The sequence below is a fragment of the Gossypium arboreum genome, chromosome 11 (genome assembly GCF_025698485.1).
Source record: "Gossypium arboreum isolate Shixiya-1 chromosome 11, ASM2569848v2, whole genome shotgun sequence".
NCBI classification, from domain to species: domain Eukaryota; kingdom Viridiplantae; phylum Streptophyta; class Magnoliopsida; order Malvales; family Malvaceae; genus Gossypium; species Gossypium arboreum.
This window is the reverse complement of record NC_069080.1, coordinates 103,159,970-103,177,177: the sequence shown is the minus strand read 5'-3', so window position 1 is coordinate 103,177,177 and position 17,208 is coordinate 103,159,970. Positions and strand designations below refer to the sequence as shown.

The following is a 17,208-nucleotide window of genomic DNA, read 5'->3' as shown; positions in this document are numbered from 1 at the left end:
TTTTGCTTAAGTTCATCGTTTATCTTAATACCCTCATATTTTGCTAGTCTTGGGAAGGGCTCATTGGAATTTAGTTTGGTTCCTATCTCAGAATCATCATCCACCCCATCTCCTTAGGCAAGACACAGTTCCATTGTGTCCTTATGTACGATTTCCTGAAAAGAATCTTTAGTAGCATGATCAATAGAGTCAATAAAATAACATGAGTCATCCTATTCCCTAGAAAATCTCATGGCATCATGAATTTTAAAAATAATCTCTTCGTTACCTTCTCTAAGTACCAATTTACCATCACCTACATCAATAACAACCCTAGCAGTGGCTAAAAATGGACGACCTAAGATTAAAGGCGCTTCAACATCCTTATCCATGCAAGCACAACGAAATCAACATGGAATATAAATTTATCTACTTTTACAAGTACGTCCTCTATAATTCCCCTAGGATATTTAACATATTTATCAGCTAATTGAATATTCATCCTCGTAGGTTGACCAAGTTGTTTAAACATTTTATATGGCATCAAATTAATGTTAGCGCCTAAATCAGCTAGTGCTTTATCAACATTCAAACTACCAATTAAGTAGGGAATAGTAAAACTTCCTAGATCTTTCAGTTTTATTGGCAGTTTATTTTGGAGTATGGCTGAGCACTCCTCATTAAGTTCCACTGTAAATAAGTCTTCAAACTTCCTTTTGTTTGTTAGAAGCTTCTTTAAAAATTTTACATATGTAGGTATCTGCGATATAACTTCAACAAAAGGTTAGTTAATATGCAGTTGTTTAAAAAGTACAAGAAATTTACCGAATTGTACATCCATGCAATCTTTTTTCAACTTTGCTGGATATGGGATTGGTGGTTTATATTCCTTTGGCATTAGATTGTCATTATTTTTGGCTTTTACCTCCTCTCATTTGTTTTTGTCAGCTTCTTGTGGTGGCTTCTTTTCAGATTCAGCTAACACTTTCCCACTCCTTAATGCAATTGCTTTTACATGCTCTTTTGGATTGGGTTCGGTGTTACTAGGTAGACTTCCTAATGGTCTTTCTGAAATCATCTTAGCCAGCTGCCCAATTTGATTCTCGAGTCCTTGGATCGACGCTTGTTGTTTTTAAGTGCAGTTTCAGTGTTCTGAAAATGGGTTTTCTCTACTGAAATAAATTTTGACATCATCTCCTCAAGGTTCAACTTTTTCTCTTGCTGGTAAGGTTGTTGTTAGAAGCCTGGAGGGGGTGGTGGTCTTCGATTCCCTTGCCTCCCCATGAGAAATTTGGGTGGTTCCTCCATCCTGCATTGTAAGTGTTACTATAAAGATTATTTTGAGGTCGAGGATTATTACCCATATAATTTAATTGCTCGTTTTCCATGTTGTGGCCATAAGGTGGGTATTCTGAATTGCTCGTTCCTCCTCCACTTGCATTGTATTGCATTACTGGGTGAACCTGTGAACAACCAAGTAAACCATCAATTTTTCTATTCAAAAGTTCTACCTGATTAGAGAGCATGGTGACCGAATCGACGTTAAAAGCGCTGGTTGCTTTTGTTGGCTTTGTCCTCATGACTTGCCACTGATAATTATTCAGTGACATCTCTTCTATAAATTCATAAGCCTCCTCAGGTGTCTTATTATTGATAGCCCCACCAGCAGCTACATCAGTCATCTGTCTAATCGAAGGATTCAAGCCATTGTGAAAAGTTTGAACCTGTAGCCATAGTGGTAACCCATGGTGAGGGCAGCTTCTCAAAACATCCTTGTATCTCTCCCATGCATCATAGAGTGTTTCTAGATCCATCTGCACAAAAGAAGAGATATCATTCCTCAACTTAGCTGTTTTAGCCGGCGGAAAATATTTAAGTAAAAAATTTTCGGTCATTTGTTCCCAAGTAGTGATTGACACTTGTAGTAAAGAGTTCAACCACTGTTTAGCTTTGTTCCTCAATGAAAAGGGCAACAACCGAAGGCGAATGGCATCGTCAGACACGTCATTGATCTTAAAAGTGTCTCAAAACTCCAGAATATTCACTAAATGAGTGTTTGGATCCTCGTCCTGTAAACTATCAAATTGAACAAACTATTGTATTATTTGAATTGTGTTAGGTTTCAGTTCAAAATTATTTGCAGCAATAACAGGTGTAACTATACTCGATTCAGCTCCTGTTAAAGTAGGTTTAGCATAATCATACATAGTACGAGAAGCAGGATTCTGATTTATTGGATCTGCAGAAACCACAGGAGGAAGCTGATTATTCTGATTTTCAGTCATCTCCTCAGTTGTATTATGGATATCTTCCTCTTGTCCTTCCTTTATATTTCTTAGGTTTCACCTTATTTCTCTTCGATTTCTGCGAACTGTGCTTTCAATCTCACTGTCAAAAAGTAATGGTCCTAATGGGTTTCTTCTAGTCATAAACTATAAAAAACCTTTTAGAAGAAAACAAAAGAAAATTTAGTAAAATTAACAAAACTAAAATAAAATTTAAATTACAATAAAATAAATGGCTAAAGTAATAGAAATTAAGCGTTTCTAATATTTTAGCTCCTCGACAACGGCACCAAAAACTTGATGATCGTCAAACCGTGATAAGTTTTAAATTTATTATTGACCATACTTGAAAACTAACTATTATCATGATGAAGGCAAGCACACCTATTGAACAGTAGTATAGTTTATAGTAAGACCGGGTTGTCGAACCCACAAGAACTAAGAGTACTAGTATTAACTTTCTTTTTATTATCTAGCCTAAATTAAGGGGATTTTTTTAACTAAACTAATTAACTAAACTAAGAATACACAGAAAGTAAATTGGGGAAATACTTTTAGGAAAAACTGATTGATTTGGACAATACCTAAGGGAAAATCCACCTAGACTTCACTTGTTATTTGACTCTGAATCAGACGATTTATTCACTTGACTTGATCCGTAGAAATATCTAAGTTATATTATTATCTCTCTCAAGACTAACAATGTCTAACCCCAGGTTGATTAATTGAAATCTCATTCTAATTAAAACCCCTAGTGTTGCATTAACTCGATCTATGGATTCCCTTATTAGGTTTCACCCTAATCCAGCAAAATTATGTCGCTCTATGTCTAGGGGTGCAATCAACTCCGCTTAATTATGCTAGATCTACTATTAGACAGGGGTTTTTGCTTCTCTAAATAAGCACATCAATACTTGAATCAATATCCTGGAATATTGAATTAGGAACTCATAATTAAAAACAAATCAAATATTTATCATATAATTCAGAAAATAATAACAAGATCCGTCTTAGGTTTCATTCCACTTAGGTATTTAGGGGATTTAGTTCATAAGTGTAAAGGAAAACATCTCAAAAGAATAATGATAACAAAACATAAAGAAAACCCAGAAACTCCTGAAGGAAATTGAAGGGAGATCTTCAGTCTTGAAAGATATTCCAGCTTCTGAGATGGATCAATCGGATTTCTTCGAGTAATTCCTTACCTCCTACTCCATGTGTCCCTTTTTTTTCCTCCTCTAGTGTGTTTAAATAGGCTTTAAAATGCCTCCAAGCCCTCCAAGGTGCCTTTTTCAGATTAGAACTAGACTTGGGCCTGACAGGGACACAGCCGTGTGACACGCCCGTGTGCGAGTGTTTCAAACCGTGTTAGAGTCTGTTGAATAGACACCGCCGTGTAGTCTACCTGTGTAAGGAAGTCCAGGCCATGTTGATTTCCCATGTTGGCCCATATTCTCCATTTTCAGCCCGTTTCTTACTCTTTTTACTCTCCTATGCTCACCTAAGTATAAAACATGAAGTTAAAGGATTAGGAGTATCGAATTCACCAAATCTAAGGAGAAATCATCCATAAATGTTCTAAGCATGGGATAAAAATATGTATAAATTACGATTTATCAGTAAGTAATTAAATGGAATGGTTCATCGTCTTAAGAAAAGTTGATGATTATGTAATACAACTTATAAGATCTTATTATGTTATGAATGAAATGTATATGTGATGTTGAGGGATTTACTCATTTATGAGTTGATGGTTAAGTAGTTTTATAATTCTTGTGGGAATTGGTATTAGTTTATATTTACCCTATAAAATTCATTATTTAAATGGAATGTTATGTTAAAATTTTATACGAGCTTACTAAGCATTCATTGCTTATGTAGTTATTTTCTTTTACTTTACAAATTATCAGAAGCTCGATCGGCTAGAAGCTCGTCGGAGATCTATCACACTATCGAACGATTATATTGGTAGTTTGTGATGTTTTGGCTAAGGTTATAATGGCATGTATAGGTGGACTTGTGTTAGTATTTAATCGAATGCTAGTTGATGATATTGGCATGTATAACTTGTTTTGGTACCATTTTATATTGGTTGGTTGGTTAGTGTCATTTTGGTACTTATAAATGCCATACTAGTATGTGTTATTTTGGCAATGTGTTAATGCATGTTTGAATGGCCAAAGTGGTATGTGATGAATTGATCGTAATATGGTGAAGTTATGGTATGTTTTGAAAATGGTATTGAACTAGATGCTTATGAATGAATTGTAGTCAAATATATACATATGTTTAGGTAAGCTTGAATGTTGCAATTAAGGTGCCTTGTATGGGATATTGGTTGAATGGTTATGAACTATTGAATTGGTCAATTTATGTTGGTTTTGGTCTGTTTTGATGCCTTAGTTAAATGCACATAAGTTCATTAAGTGAGTTCATGATTTGGTGAAGGAATTGACTTATCTTTGGGAAATTTCATGTCCACATGGCCTGAGACACGAGCGTGTGACTCAGTTGTGTGTCATGCGACATGGACATGCAACACGGCCATGTATCCCTTATAGGTTTTAAGATTTGCAAATCAGGCTATTACACGGCCTAGCACACGGGCTTGTGAAGCCATTTCGAGAGTTACACGGCCTGGCACACGGGCGTGTGGCTTAGCCGTCTAACCCAACTTCAAAAGTTACATGGGCACGAACATGGGCTGGGACACGATCGTGTTTCCCTATTTCGATTGTTACATGGCTTGAGACACAGGCGTGTGTCTCAGCCGTGTGAGTCACACGGCCTGGCCACACTGTCGTGTGACCCCTACAGTCCAAATTTTCTAATTTTTTTTCACAAACTTTTCAAATGTTTCCAATTTATTCCCGATTTGTTTCTAAATTTTTTTAGGGTCTCGAAGGCTCGATTAATGGATGATAAGCATGTGAATGAATGATTTAAATTCATGATTTTATTAATGTGTGAAATGTATGTTTTATGTTACATTTTTATGGTAATGCTCTGTAGCCCTATTCCGGCTATGGATATGGGTTAAAAGTGTTATAGAACTCTTATGGAAGCAGAAGGCTAGATGCAATTGGCTCTATAAACGCACTCTTCAGTGAAGAAAACAAAATAAGATTACTGCCCTGAAGAATGACAATGAGGATTCGATTTATGATTATGCCCTTTAGTTTGAAGTGATTAATTTTTTTTCCAATGACTATATGGTGAGCAACTGCAACCTATAATATGGTTACCTCCTAACTTTTTTTCCTAAGCTTTTTCAAGATGAAGTTCAATTTTTAGGAATAGCAGCACCAGATGAGAAGATCAGAGCTGCTTTTTGATATGGCACCTTTGAAGGCTCCTGGGAGTAATGATTTTCATGCTCTTTTTTTCCAAAGTCAACGGGAACAAGTTGGTAGTTCTATTTGTAGATGTGTTAAAAATATCTTCGACGAGGAAATTATTAATCCATTTTTGAATAACACTTTGATTGTTCTTTTACCCAAGGTCCATGCCCCTAAAAATTTTTCTGATTTTAGGTCTATCAATTTGTGCTCTGTCTTGTATAAGTTGGTTATGAAGGTCATTGCCAATCATTTTAAAGTTGTTTTTCCAAAGATCATTGCGTAGGAACAAGCAAGGTTCATAGAGTGGCAGAACATTACTGATAATATCATTTTAGCACAAGAAGCCATCCACTCTATGAGAAGTAAGAAGAAGAATAAGAAATGGATGGTTGTTAAGATTGATTTGGAGAAGGCCTATGACCGTGTTCTATGGGAATTTATTGATGCTTCTCTCAAAGCTACAAGTATCCCTGATCTTTTGAGAAATGTTGTCATGTCTACTATCTCTAATTCTACTATGCAGATACTATGGAATGGTGTACCGTCTTAGAAGTTTTAGTCAGCTAGAGGTATCCATTAGGAAGTCCACTATCATTATATCTATTTGTTCTATGTATGGAGTGGCTATGACACAACATTCATTTGGCAATTCAAGTTGGATAGTGTCATCATATTTGCCTATGTCATTCAGGTCCAATTATCACCTCTTCCTTTTTTGTAGATGATCTCATCATTTTTGGAAAAGCAAGCAAAAACCATACCAGGATGATTAATGCAATTCTGAAAGATTTTTGTAATTATTCTGGCCATTAGGTGAATGCAAGGAAATTTAATATTTTTTCTCTAAAGGTGTTAGTGAAGTGTTAATGAGACACCTTAATGATATTTTAGGCTTCTGTAGGGTGCAAAACCTTGGATTATATTTGGCGATTCCTTTCTATGATAATGTTACTAATAGCACTATGAGGTTCATAGTTGACCGGGTCTAAAATAAATTGCAAAGTTGGGAGGCTAGGAAATTTTCTTTAACTGGTAAAGTCACCTTAGCTCAGTCAATCCTGTTCCCAGTTATTTCATGCAATCAATGATGATTCCAAAAGGACTATGTCAAGAAATTAAGCAATTGGTTTAACAATTCATTCGGGGCTTGTCGAGAGGGGAAAGGAAGATGGAGCTTGTTAGTTAGGAGCCTATTTTTTAGTCACAATCTTGTGGTGGGCCTTGATATTAGGCGTTTGAAAGATGTTAGCTCGATTGATCAAACCAAAATCGTCAAAAGGGGGAGTGAATTGGCTTTTAAAAAATTTTAGGAAAGCTAGAAAGAAAAGATAGAACAATGAACACAACAATTCAAAGTGATTTGGCCCTAATTACCTACTTCACTACCTTAGTTTTCCACAGCTAAGGATTTTTCCAAATTCATTAAATTGTTCAACCTTTGATGACAAGGTTTAACCTTACAACTCCCTTAAGATTTCTATCCAAATCTTAAGACAAGCCTTCTCAAAAAATTACAAAGAAGCAAACAAAGAAATAATCCTTACAATATCATAATTTTGCCAATTAAGAACAAATAGATAAGAATACACTTGAGCTAAAGAATAACAATAAAAGCTCACAAGTATGTACAAGAAAATTAGAATTGGGCACAAAGGTTGTTTGATTGAAGATTTTTTCTTGAATATCTTTCTTATTATTGTAGGATCTGTAGAAGCTAATATTTATATCCCCTAATTGATTTCCAACCATTGAGCCATTGGGGATGTGAAAACCAGAACATTTAATATGCCTCCAATAGCGAGTATCGATACCAAATAAAAAGGTATTGATATTTTTTGTAATAAATGCTAAATTCAATGATTATTGTAGCTAAAATATAGATACCAGGAAGATTTTATCGATAACACATAAAAGGCATAATATCGGATCGATACTTAGCTAAATTTGTTAAAGCCAGAATGTCAATTTGGTATCGTTTGTTTCAAAAGGTATCCATATTTTGAAAATATCGATATTTGGCTTAAAAAGTGTCAATACTTTTTAGTTTGGAGCAATTTGACTTGTTTTAAAAATAGTTTGTCTAGTTGAAAAAGTTCATAGTTGAAATCATTTTAACTTGATTTTGAGATTGATTCACAAATTTTCTAAGTAATAATTGAAAATTTTATCTTTTAGACTTCTTTTGAAAAATCATGTAGTTAATTTTGTTTAATTTTAAATTTTATTCAAAACCCTTTAATTTGTTATATCAAAATATATTTTCAAATAAAGCTTAGTTTAACAATCTCCCTCTTTTTATATAACAAAACATTACATAAATTTGTTTTTCAATATATTGCTCCCCTTTAATAAAAGCTTTTTTGAATTTAAGGCCAAAATAAAAATTGAAATACATTTTAAAATTTGACATTCATTTTACTTTAAGGAAAATAGTCACATAATTTGCATATGAATAGCATAATATCAATCAATTTACCTTTCTTTCTCCCCCTTTTTGTTATATCAAAATAGAGAAATAAAGCTTAAGGAGAAAAAGGTGGTTAGTTCAAAAATATATGGACATGAAGAAATAGTGAACTAACATAAAAATAACCAAATTATATTATAATACTTAATAAAAAAATAATGAGCAAAAAGAAGCCATAGACATAGGAAATGAACCAAAAGTAATAGTGCAAATGTGATGAATAATGATATGAAAATGCAAACTTAAAAATCTACTCTAATCGTCATCATGGGGAGAGAAGGGAGAAGTCGATGGAAAATGAGCAAGGAGAGATGCCATTTGCAGCTCTAACATTGATAGCCTAAAGCTCACCTCATCCCTATGAGATCGAACCTTATCTCTAAGTCCTCGAACATCATTGCTCAAAGAGTGGATAGCGTCGAGGATGGAACCATTAATCTCAGACGAAGGTTGAGCAACTTGAGATGACAAAGTCGGAGGAGGAGCATGTTCAGGTGAAGAAACTTGTTCGGTGTCAAAATGTCTTCATCTTCATTATTCACCGGGTGATCCCTCTTAACCCACGTACCGAAGAAGGCATCATAATGATATCCCACATGATGAACTGCTCCATAACTAATAGGTTACTTAGAAGTAATAGGGATGTCTCCATAAGTGCTAATGCCTAACCTCCAAAAAAGATATGACAGATAAGTGCAATGAGGAAGGGTGATATTTGTACTCATCCCCCTCCCGATAGCCTTAGTTATGTCATTAAACATGATGAGGGCTCTGTAACCTCCAAACCCCGACCTAGACATTATGGCTAGATTTAGAACGCTACATTAGCCATTGAAATGGCTAAGCTAACTTACATTACTTTTGAAGACTTTAAATAAACTAATTTTAGAGAAAACCATACTTGTACTTTGAGTTAGCTTAAAAGCATTCATTCATTAGGTCGTGTATGCTTAAGATTCATTTTATTGTTGATAGTGTTGTTTTAGAAAAACCGTTTGCTTGTCACTCTTCTTGAAAAAAAAAACTTGATGTTAAACTATTACAGTGGAAAAACCATTTTTCAAGTCATTTTAGAAACTTAGTTGCCTTATAGATTTGTTTTTTAATGCAGTGGAAACTAGGGAACAATATCAAATTTTACTTAAGCCCAATATCATTCATTATCCGGTTATTATTGTAATATCTTAAAATAAAGCCTAGTCGGAATAGTGGTTTCGAAACCACAAGTCCGACATTAAAATAATTAATTCATGATCATTATGAGGTCTAGGATATGAAAATAAGCATGTGTTAAAGTTTCATGAAGAAATTCTATGTGTAAGGTGTCCAATTGGAAATTAGGGACCAAATTGAATAAATTTCAAAACTTGGATTCTAGAAGCAATTTGTATGAAATCACTTTGGAATATTAATTAGAGGTCCTTAAAGAGTAATTTTTGTAACATCCCGAAATAGGGCCTAAACGGAATAGTAGTGCGAAACCACAAATCTGAGGTAGAAAAATTTATTTTTATTATCATTTTAAGGTCTATGGTATGATTGCATGATTGTGTGAAAATTTCGTTTAGAAATTTTATCGATAGAGGGTCCAATTTGATATTTAGGACTATATTGCAAAAGTTGTAAAATGTGTGTTCTAGTTCACAAAGGTATTAAGTACTTGTGAGTTATGGGTTTTTAAAATAGAGGTCCTTGGATAGTAATTATACCATTATACTAGTTTGGACAAAAATACCTAAAGGAAAATAAAACACCATAGTTTTTAATTAAGGGCATTTTGGTCATTTAGTTATTAAAATGAATTAAAAACAAAATTAAAAGCCAATTTTTGTCCATCTTCTTCATTAGGCCGAAATTTCAAGGTTTCTCCATAGCTAGGGTTTGTTCCAAGCTTCCAAGCTCTATAGTAAGTGATTCCAAGCCCCGTTTTTAATGTCCTTTACGTTTTTGGAGTCCCGGTAACTTGATTAAGCTTATTCTAGCAATAATTCAACCTAGGGTTCATATTTGGAAAAATACCCATAGGTGAAATTTGTGTATTTTGGTGTTTTATGATAGAATATGAAGTTTTAAATTATGTTAGACAACTTGTGCTACTCGGTTTTAAATGAAAACGAGTAAAAGGGCTTAATCGGTAAAAATACCTAATAGTCATAAGTACATGTTAGAGTGAGAATTTGATGTTTTCATAGAAGGGAAAAATAATCAGCATGTCATAAAACATAAGAAAATAGGATGAAGTTTAAATTTCGAGCCTTGGGGAAAAAGTGTAAATATGTAAAAGTTTAGGGGCAAAAATGTAATTTTGCCAAAGTTTGGGTCAAGGACTGTTTTAATAAATGTGAGTATTAAATAAATTAAATTTTTTTATTATAGATCAAGAAGAACAAAATCCGGAGTTAGACCGGGGAAAGAAAAAGATAGTGGACTAAATCGATATAGTTGATCGTATTTTGTTTCGAGGTAAGTTTGCGGTAAATAAATGCAATATTCTATTATTTTATGTTAATTTTTTTAATTTCCAGCATGTGTATATTTATTTTATGAAATTATTCAAAGAAGACTCAAGCATGAATTGACGGAGAATTAATTTCAGAAAGTCCCGATTGAACCTTAGGAATGTGTAGGATACAAATGCCATGACATTAGGGTTTAAGGATACCATGTAAGACCATGCCAAGGCATGGCAATTGGTAAGGTTTCTAAGGCAAGGAAATCATGTAAGACCATGTCAAGACATGGCATTGATAAGTTACTATAAGGCAAAGGTCCCATGTAAGACCATGCCAAGGCATGGCATTGGTGAGTTCATAAGGCAAGGATACCATGTAAGACCATGTCAAGACATGGCAATGGTAAGTTTCAAAAGGATACCACGTAAGACCATGACAAGTTATGGCAATGGTAAGGTACCCGCGTACCCTTAGTATTCCAAGTGGTTCAACGGGAAAATTTAAAGAGAATATCAAGGTAAGGTAAGGTAAAACGAGTTATACTAAAAAGGTAAGACAAGTTCATGCTAGAAGAGCAAAGTTAAGTACATAATGTTCATGTATGCTTGATAAGGAAAAAGGTAAGTAAAATGTATTAATAAATTTGATTAAGTAAGTAAGTATTTAAGTAAGTGAGTAAGTGAAGAAGTTTAAAATATGTCTATGACAATTAATGAAGTTGCAGGAAGTAGTATCATGCCAAGTAGTAAGATAATTCTTATGAATGTTGTTATTTATTTGCGAGCGGTGGTGGTTCTAGAGGCTGGGGCTGCGGCGCGTTTAAGAAGCCCTAGGGTTTTGAGTGTCGACAATTTTGGGCTTGTTGGGCCGTGTAACTTTGGGCTAGGTTTATTTCATTTGGGCTTGTATTGGGTTTGGGTTTAATTAATGAGATGATGTAAATGGACTGAACTGTTAATGAACTGTTTTAATTTAGTTTGGTTTTTTTGTTTAGTTATTTTCTGTTTATTTTGCTTTGTCTTGGGCCCGAGTTAAATTGACCCATTACATACATGAACCACCCCTAATTTCATATCTCACACTTTGTCCAAACCCACAAAATAGTGAGTTGTAAGTTGTTCATTAAATTCATTCAAACAAATTCTAATGGGCATATTATAATTTAGTAGTGCGGTGGTGAATAGACTTTTCTGTCTAAACATTTAAACTTTTATATAAAGTTCTCTCGATAAAAATTATTTTTATGTCTGGATATGATTTTCATAATAAGACTAATAATTGAATAGGTTTAATTATCAATTTAACCAAGAAATAAAATTAACCGCCAATACTTCTGAGATTTTACTTTCATTTTAAATTAACAAATAACAAGCTAACAAGCTAACAACATCATCATTAACAAATAATAATAACCCATGAGCAATATCTCAAATATTAAGCTGTTGTTTATATAGAAAAAGAAAATAAGCAACTAGATCGCACCTCGACCACCGCAACGATGGCTTCAGACGATAAAAGTAGTTTTTGTTTGGGCTAGGATAATTTGTCCTTAATGCTCAGTTTAATTATAGTAGGATCCGATTCATAAGTCAATTGATTCTTATATTATTTTAAATTGATGTATTAATTAATTTGGTTTGGTTTGAATACTCTTGGTACTATACTACTGATTTTTTGCTTTCATTGACGTGGTTGTTGTTCCTCAATTCTGTTCCACCATTGAATTGCAGCTTCAAAAATAGAACCTTTCTAGGTTCAACCATAGGTTTTCACTTAAAATAAATTTCTACCATGACTTCCAATCCTAATATTCTTCAACGTGTACCTTCCCATGAAAATCATCCACTTTGATCTTCACTCATCGACCACTCAATTCTAGGGCTTTTCCAATTCATCTCTTGCAAAATCTACAGAGACAAGGGTTATGAGTGGAACCTCCATTCGTGCCCATTTGAATATCCACATTTCATTTTGTTGTTACAAAGCTTGTACTATCTACAACAATTCTTCAGTCATGCACCTCATCTTGAACACTGGGCATCCAATCGTAGCTTTAAAAACAATTTCTAACATAAGCTTTGATGCCAATTTGATGGAAATTAAGAAATATGATGAATTGACGAGGATTATATATTATCATTATTAAAACTCTATTAATGATAATAAACCTCTACGATCAATTACATTAATCCTCTAGTAAAACATTTATACGTAAAAACTCCATTTACTATGCAATGGACAGTTTTTTCATGTTTTTAAGCAAGAAGTTTAACCCAAACCTAAAATATCAAAATTTTTAACTTTTACAAAAGTGATTTTGGATCTTATCTCATTAAAGTCATCATATCTGCCATGTTGTAATCCAAACTTACCAAAAACTTTCTCAGAACACATTTCAACTTCAGTAGTATACTACCCCTAACAATCCTATGGTAATGACATGGCATTTTCAATATTTAACCAAAATACAAAACAGGCTCGAATAAAATAACTTAGAACACAAACTTCAAATAATTGAAGTTCAATTCGATGCTCCATGATTATAATCTGTAAAAATAACAGATCTAACTAAAATATCCAAATTCAAAACTCCTTTATATAAATGCTTGGAGTTTTAGAAAGAGGAGCAAATACAAGAAGCAAATGGAACTGGATTCAAGCAAAACAGGGGTTCTAAACAAGCAACCATTCATATTGTTTGAAAATCTTACAAATTCTATTACAAAGAAATGCTCCTCCAATTTGGACTGTAAGAGCAGTACTTGTTTTTTGCCTACGACATTAGTACTTGAAAAAAAGACATTCATATACAGATGACACTGACACACAATACAGAATAAAAAGACGAGGAAAGAATAGTATTCAACATCAAGAAACAAGTAAAAAAAAAAAAAAACAGAGCTGTTTAAGAGGCAGAAAATCAAACCCCATTCAAAGAAATCATTAACGAAACTAAAGCAGACTACATTACTTAATTCCCAGAACACAAGGCTAAGAGAACGGCATTTCAACTTCACCAACACCCCCACCAGCACCATCGTCAGCATGTCATTTTTCATAGAATGATGCCAGGTTACAGTTGCTAACACTGCACTTAGTCGGCAGTCCAGCTCTGCTCCACAATTTCACGGACTCTTCTGTTGTACTCCCGCTTATTTTCACTAAACATTCGAGCAGCTTCCGAGTTAGCTGGAGAGTTCGGGTTTGGATCACAAAGTAGAGACTGGCAAAAGCACATAATTGTTGTTAGCATGTTTAGTCTGCTTTAATTAAGAATCTTGGATTCACATTTCCTTGGCTTTTGAGCAATGCAAACAAAGGTAATTAACTTGATAATGATAATTAAAAAGAAAAAGTCTAGATTGGAGCCCGCTTTCAAGATGATTGCTTGATGTTGATCAGAATATTAACTTGTAATCACAAATTACAAAGCAATTTGTATCAAATGCATGCAGTGATACATAGACTGAACACAGGATGAAGTTGTGAGGACAGGAAAACATCTTAAGACCTCTTCACTACAGGAAGACAAGATTAAACTTGATAATTGCGCACATCAAACCACAAGTAATTTAACCAAAGTGTCCGAAGACTTCTGTTGACTGCATACTGAAAAGAATGTTGAACAATGGTTTAAAAGGGGCATCGCCTAGCCTCCGTTACACAAATTGATCTCTTACATGAAAATCTTCCTATGTTATGAGAAGTGAATGAAGATGCAAAGGATACATGAGGTATTCATCGACCAAAGGTAACAACAAAAAAATAGAGAGAGAATTGAGAAATGTAGAATATATTTTTAAGAAGGACAATAATACAATATGCTATTCCCATGTTTAGTCAAAGATGGGCTCCTATAATTTGAAACTACTTCAATTCTTGTTTCTAAGATATTCACCTTCCTTCTAGAAAACTAGCTTCTATAGATATAACTTAGATTTTATTTTATTAAAAGAATAGCACTTGTTTAAAGTTGTCTCATTGTTAACTGTTTCGGTGCACTTGATGCGAAGGCAAAACAAATTGGCCCCTTTTTCAACGATATGAATATTACTTCAATCAGTTAGAAAATGGAGAGTTACTAGAATAAAACCTTGGGCCAAAGTTCCTACGATTTCTCCCTCAATTATCTAGTTATAGAGAAAAAAAAATTGAAACACATAAGAGGCTACAGAGACTAAAATCACGCTTTTGGTTTATTGACTTCGTTATAAATATAATAAATTTTCACACATTACAAAGAGACACCCTCCATCCCTTAATAGTTGTCCACCCTGCATAAGTGCTTTGCTAAAGAAGAGACATGCATACCTATGACAAGAAATTTGACAAGGGCTACTTATTAACTTTTATTCATGGACAAGAACCAAAGCACCACTAAAAAGGAGAAATAGACTAAAGTTATGACAGCTTGCTCATCTGCAAACTGGCCTACCACTGAGCCATAATACATAGACCTACAGCTTGCTTATGCAACATGCATCTCTACCGCACATGTCATCCTCTATTTGAAGTCTATTTTTGCATTATCCTCACAACTACTAAAGTCCTTTCAAATGTCTTTGTTTTATAAAAGTTTGATATAAATGATTTTCAGGGAGTCCAATCACTGGCTTCATAACTTTTTTATGTTTGTCAAGTGCTTACCTTTGTGATAGACATAAACACTGATAGGCCAAACATAAACATCGAAAGCAGACACATATTGAATGAGTTGTGCAATAAATAGAGGCGCTATGGGGAGCAATTACTTATGTAAAGGTACATGTAACTCGTAAAGTTAGAATTTGAAATTCAACAAACTGTGAACACCATGGTTTAGAGGAAGCAATTGATAAAACATGGTTTCTTCATAGAGGAAATAAAAATGAAAAATGGCAGAGAATGCTGCACCTGGATAGAGGTGAGTATAGCTGCAACATCATATATAGGACTCCACTGGTTTTGTAAAATATCCAGACAAATGCTCCCATCTGCATAGACTGATCAAAACATGGCCGATCACTTGATGGGAAAAGAAGCAAAAAAAAAAAAGGAACATTTTGCACGAAAAGCTAAAAATAAAATCAGTGAACATCTTATACATACTATTCGGATGAAACATTCGTGAGACGAAACGGACAGTTGGAGGCTTATTTGGATAATCCTCTGTAAACTGCAAAGTCAACTTGAACGTGCCTGAGAATTTCAAGAAAATATTCATGTTACTTGAGAAATAAAAATAAATTATTATCCTAAAAACAATAAAACAAAAATTTCACTGTGGTAAATAGAACCAGGCAATATAAAAATAAGACATCTAGTCTAAGATACCAGTGCCTATGGAGTAAAGATTTTATCAACTAAATTTCCATTTTATTGATTACAGCCAACCTCATCAAAGCTCACAAAAAATGCACCTGAAAACATTTTTTTTAGGGGAAAACCTCCCTCAAAGGACCAAACACCATAAATTCAACACTCAATCTTGCTACCCTTACCTCATTATACCCAAGCAAGCCCTCAATAATTTCCTTACAATCAAACCACCAAGTTATAGCAACAAAACAATTTGCACAAAACTTATCATTTGAATGTCACAGTTTTTGAACTCCAAAGATGACATGTTACAATTCCAATGACAAGGAGAAAAAATCCCCCCGAATTTCCAATAATAAGGCAATTCATTAAACATGAGTTGCTAATTCCTTGCACTATACTGATCAAACAAATGTTCAACAGCAATAGAGGCAAAGAAAAGTAAAGAAAATGCAATTGCTATTATGGCCAAAACCAATGGTCAATTGACAATAATCATGATTCATGAACATCAAAAGACAACACAATAGAGGCACGCACATAAGAACTCTAAGAGGCATAAACCACAAAAAGTTCATCAATGAAAAAACCGATAGAAAAAATTTGACTGCACTCAGTCTTCACCAACTCAAACAAATCATGTGGGCTTCAATCATGTATCACTGCTAATTGATTAAAGCATGCATGCAAAAACCACATAACATTTCACATTGCATGGACAAATGACAAATTTAGCAAGAACTGGAACAACAAAATGGTACAATTTTATCAATTTTCACCAAAATCCAAAAATATAACATAATTAGCAGCTCAAATTTCAAAACTTCGACAAAACCCCCAAAGACTATATCAACAGCATAATAAATAAAATCAAAAATATAAGAAATTCAAGTGAAAGAAAACAACAGAAGTGTTACCTCCATCCCAAGGAGTATCGTCAGGCCTGCAAAAATATTGAAAACCCCAAAAATTAAACAAAAGAGCGAAAGGAAATGAAAAGAGGAAGATATGAGGAAAATTGAGAAATACCCAAAAATAACAGCGTTCCAAAGCATGATATTATTATCTTGAGGAGCCCCACTAATACCAGCAGGTGGATCCTGCTGTAACCTCTTGAAGTCTCTCATCAGCCTCTTCCTTGCTGGGGTTGACATCGCCTTCCTTCTTTTCTAAAACCAAACCAACCCAATCAGATCCAAATAAATAAGTAAACCCAATTTTCTTTTACAAAGAGAAAGAGATCTGAGGCGAAATCTATGAAAGATCCATCTCTGCGATTTGATGTTTCACAAAGAACAAAAAGGTCAAGCTAGGGTTTTCTTTTTCCTTTGTTTTCCTTTTTTTTCTGCTTGGGAGAACGGATTTGTTTGTATTTTGTTTATAAC

The 17,208-nt window shown here is 34.0% G+C and overlaps 2 protein-coding genes and 1 non-coding gene across 3 annotated transcripts; 2 read left to right on the top strand and 1 right to left on the bottom strand.

The window, feature by feature from the left end:
- Window positions 1-1,719: 1,719 nt before the first annotated feature.
- LOC128284601 (small nucleolar RNA R71) lies at window positions 1,720-1,826 on the top strand. Its single transcript, XR_008275026.1, has one exon. It is a non-coding gene; the product is annotated as a small nucleolar RNA R71 (small nucleolar RNA).
- Window positions 1,827-5,573: 3,747 nt separating this feature from the next.
- Window positions 5,574-6,155, top strand: LOC108471483 (uncharacterized). The gene is made up of 2 exons (XM_017773095.1): window positions 5,574-5,669; window positions 5,889-6,155. Exons 1-2 carry the CDS (start codon window positions 5,574-5,576, stop codon window positions 6,153-6,155), a joined length of 363 nt encoding a protein of 120 aa, XP_017628584.1.
- Window positions 6,156-13,196: 7,041 nt separating this feature from the next.
- On the bottom strand, window positions 13,197-17,208 carry LOC108473867 (ubiquitin-conjugating enzyme E2 2). The gene is made up of 5 exons (XM_017775665.2): window positions 16,853-17,208; window positions 16,741-16,766; window positions 15,614-15,703; window positions 15,419-15,507; window positions 13,197-13,748 (listed from the first exon to the last, which is right to left on the bottom strand). The coding sequence occupies exons 1-5, from the start codon at window positions 16,975-16,977 to the stop codon at window positions 13,620-13,622; spliced, it is 459 nt and encodes a 152-aa protein (XP_017631154.1). The 5' UTR covers window positions 16,978-17,208; the 3' UTR covers window positions 13,197-13,619.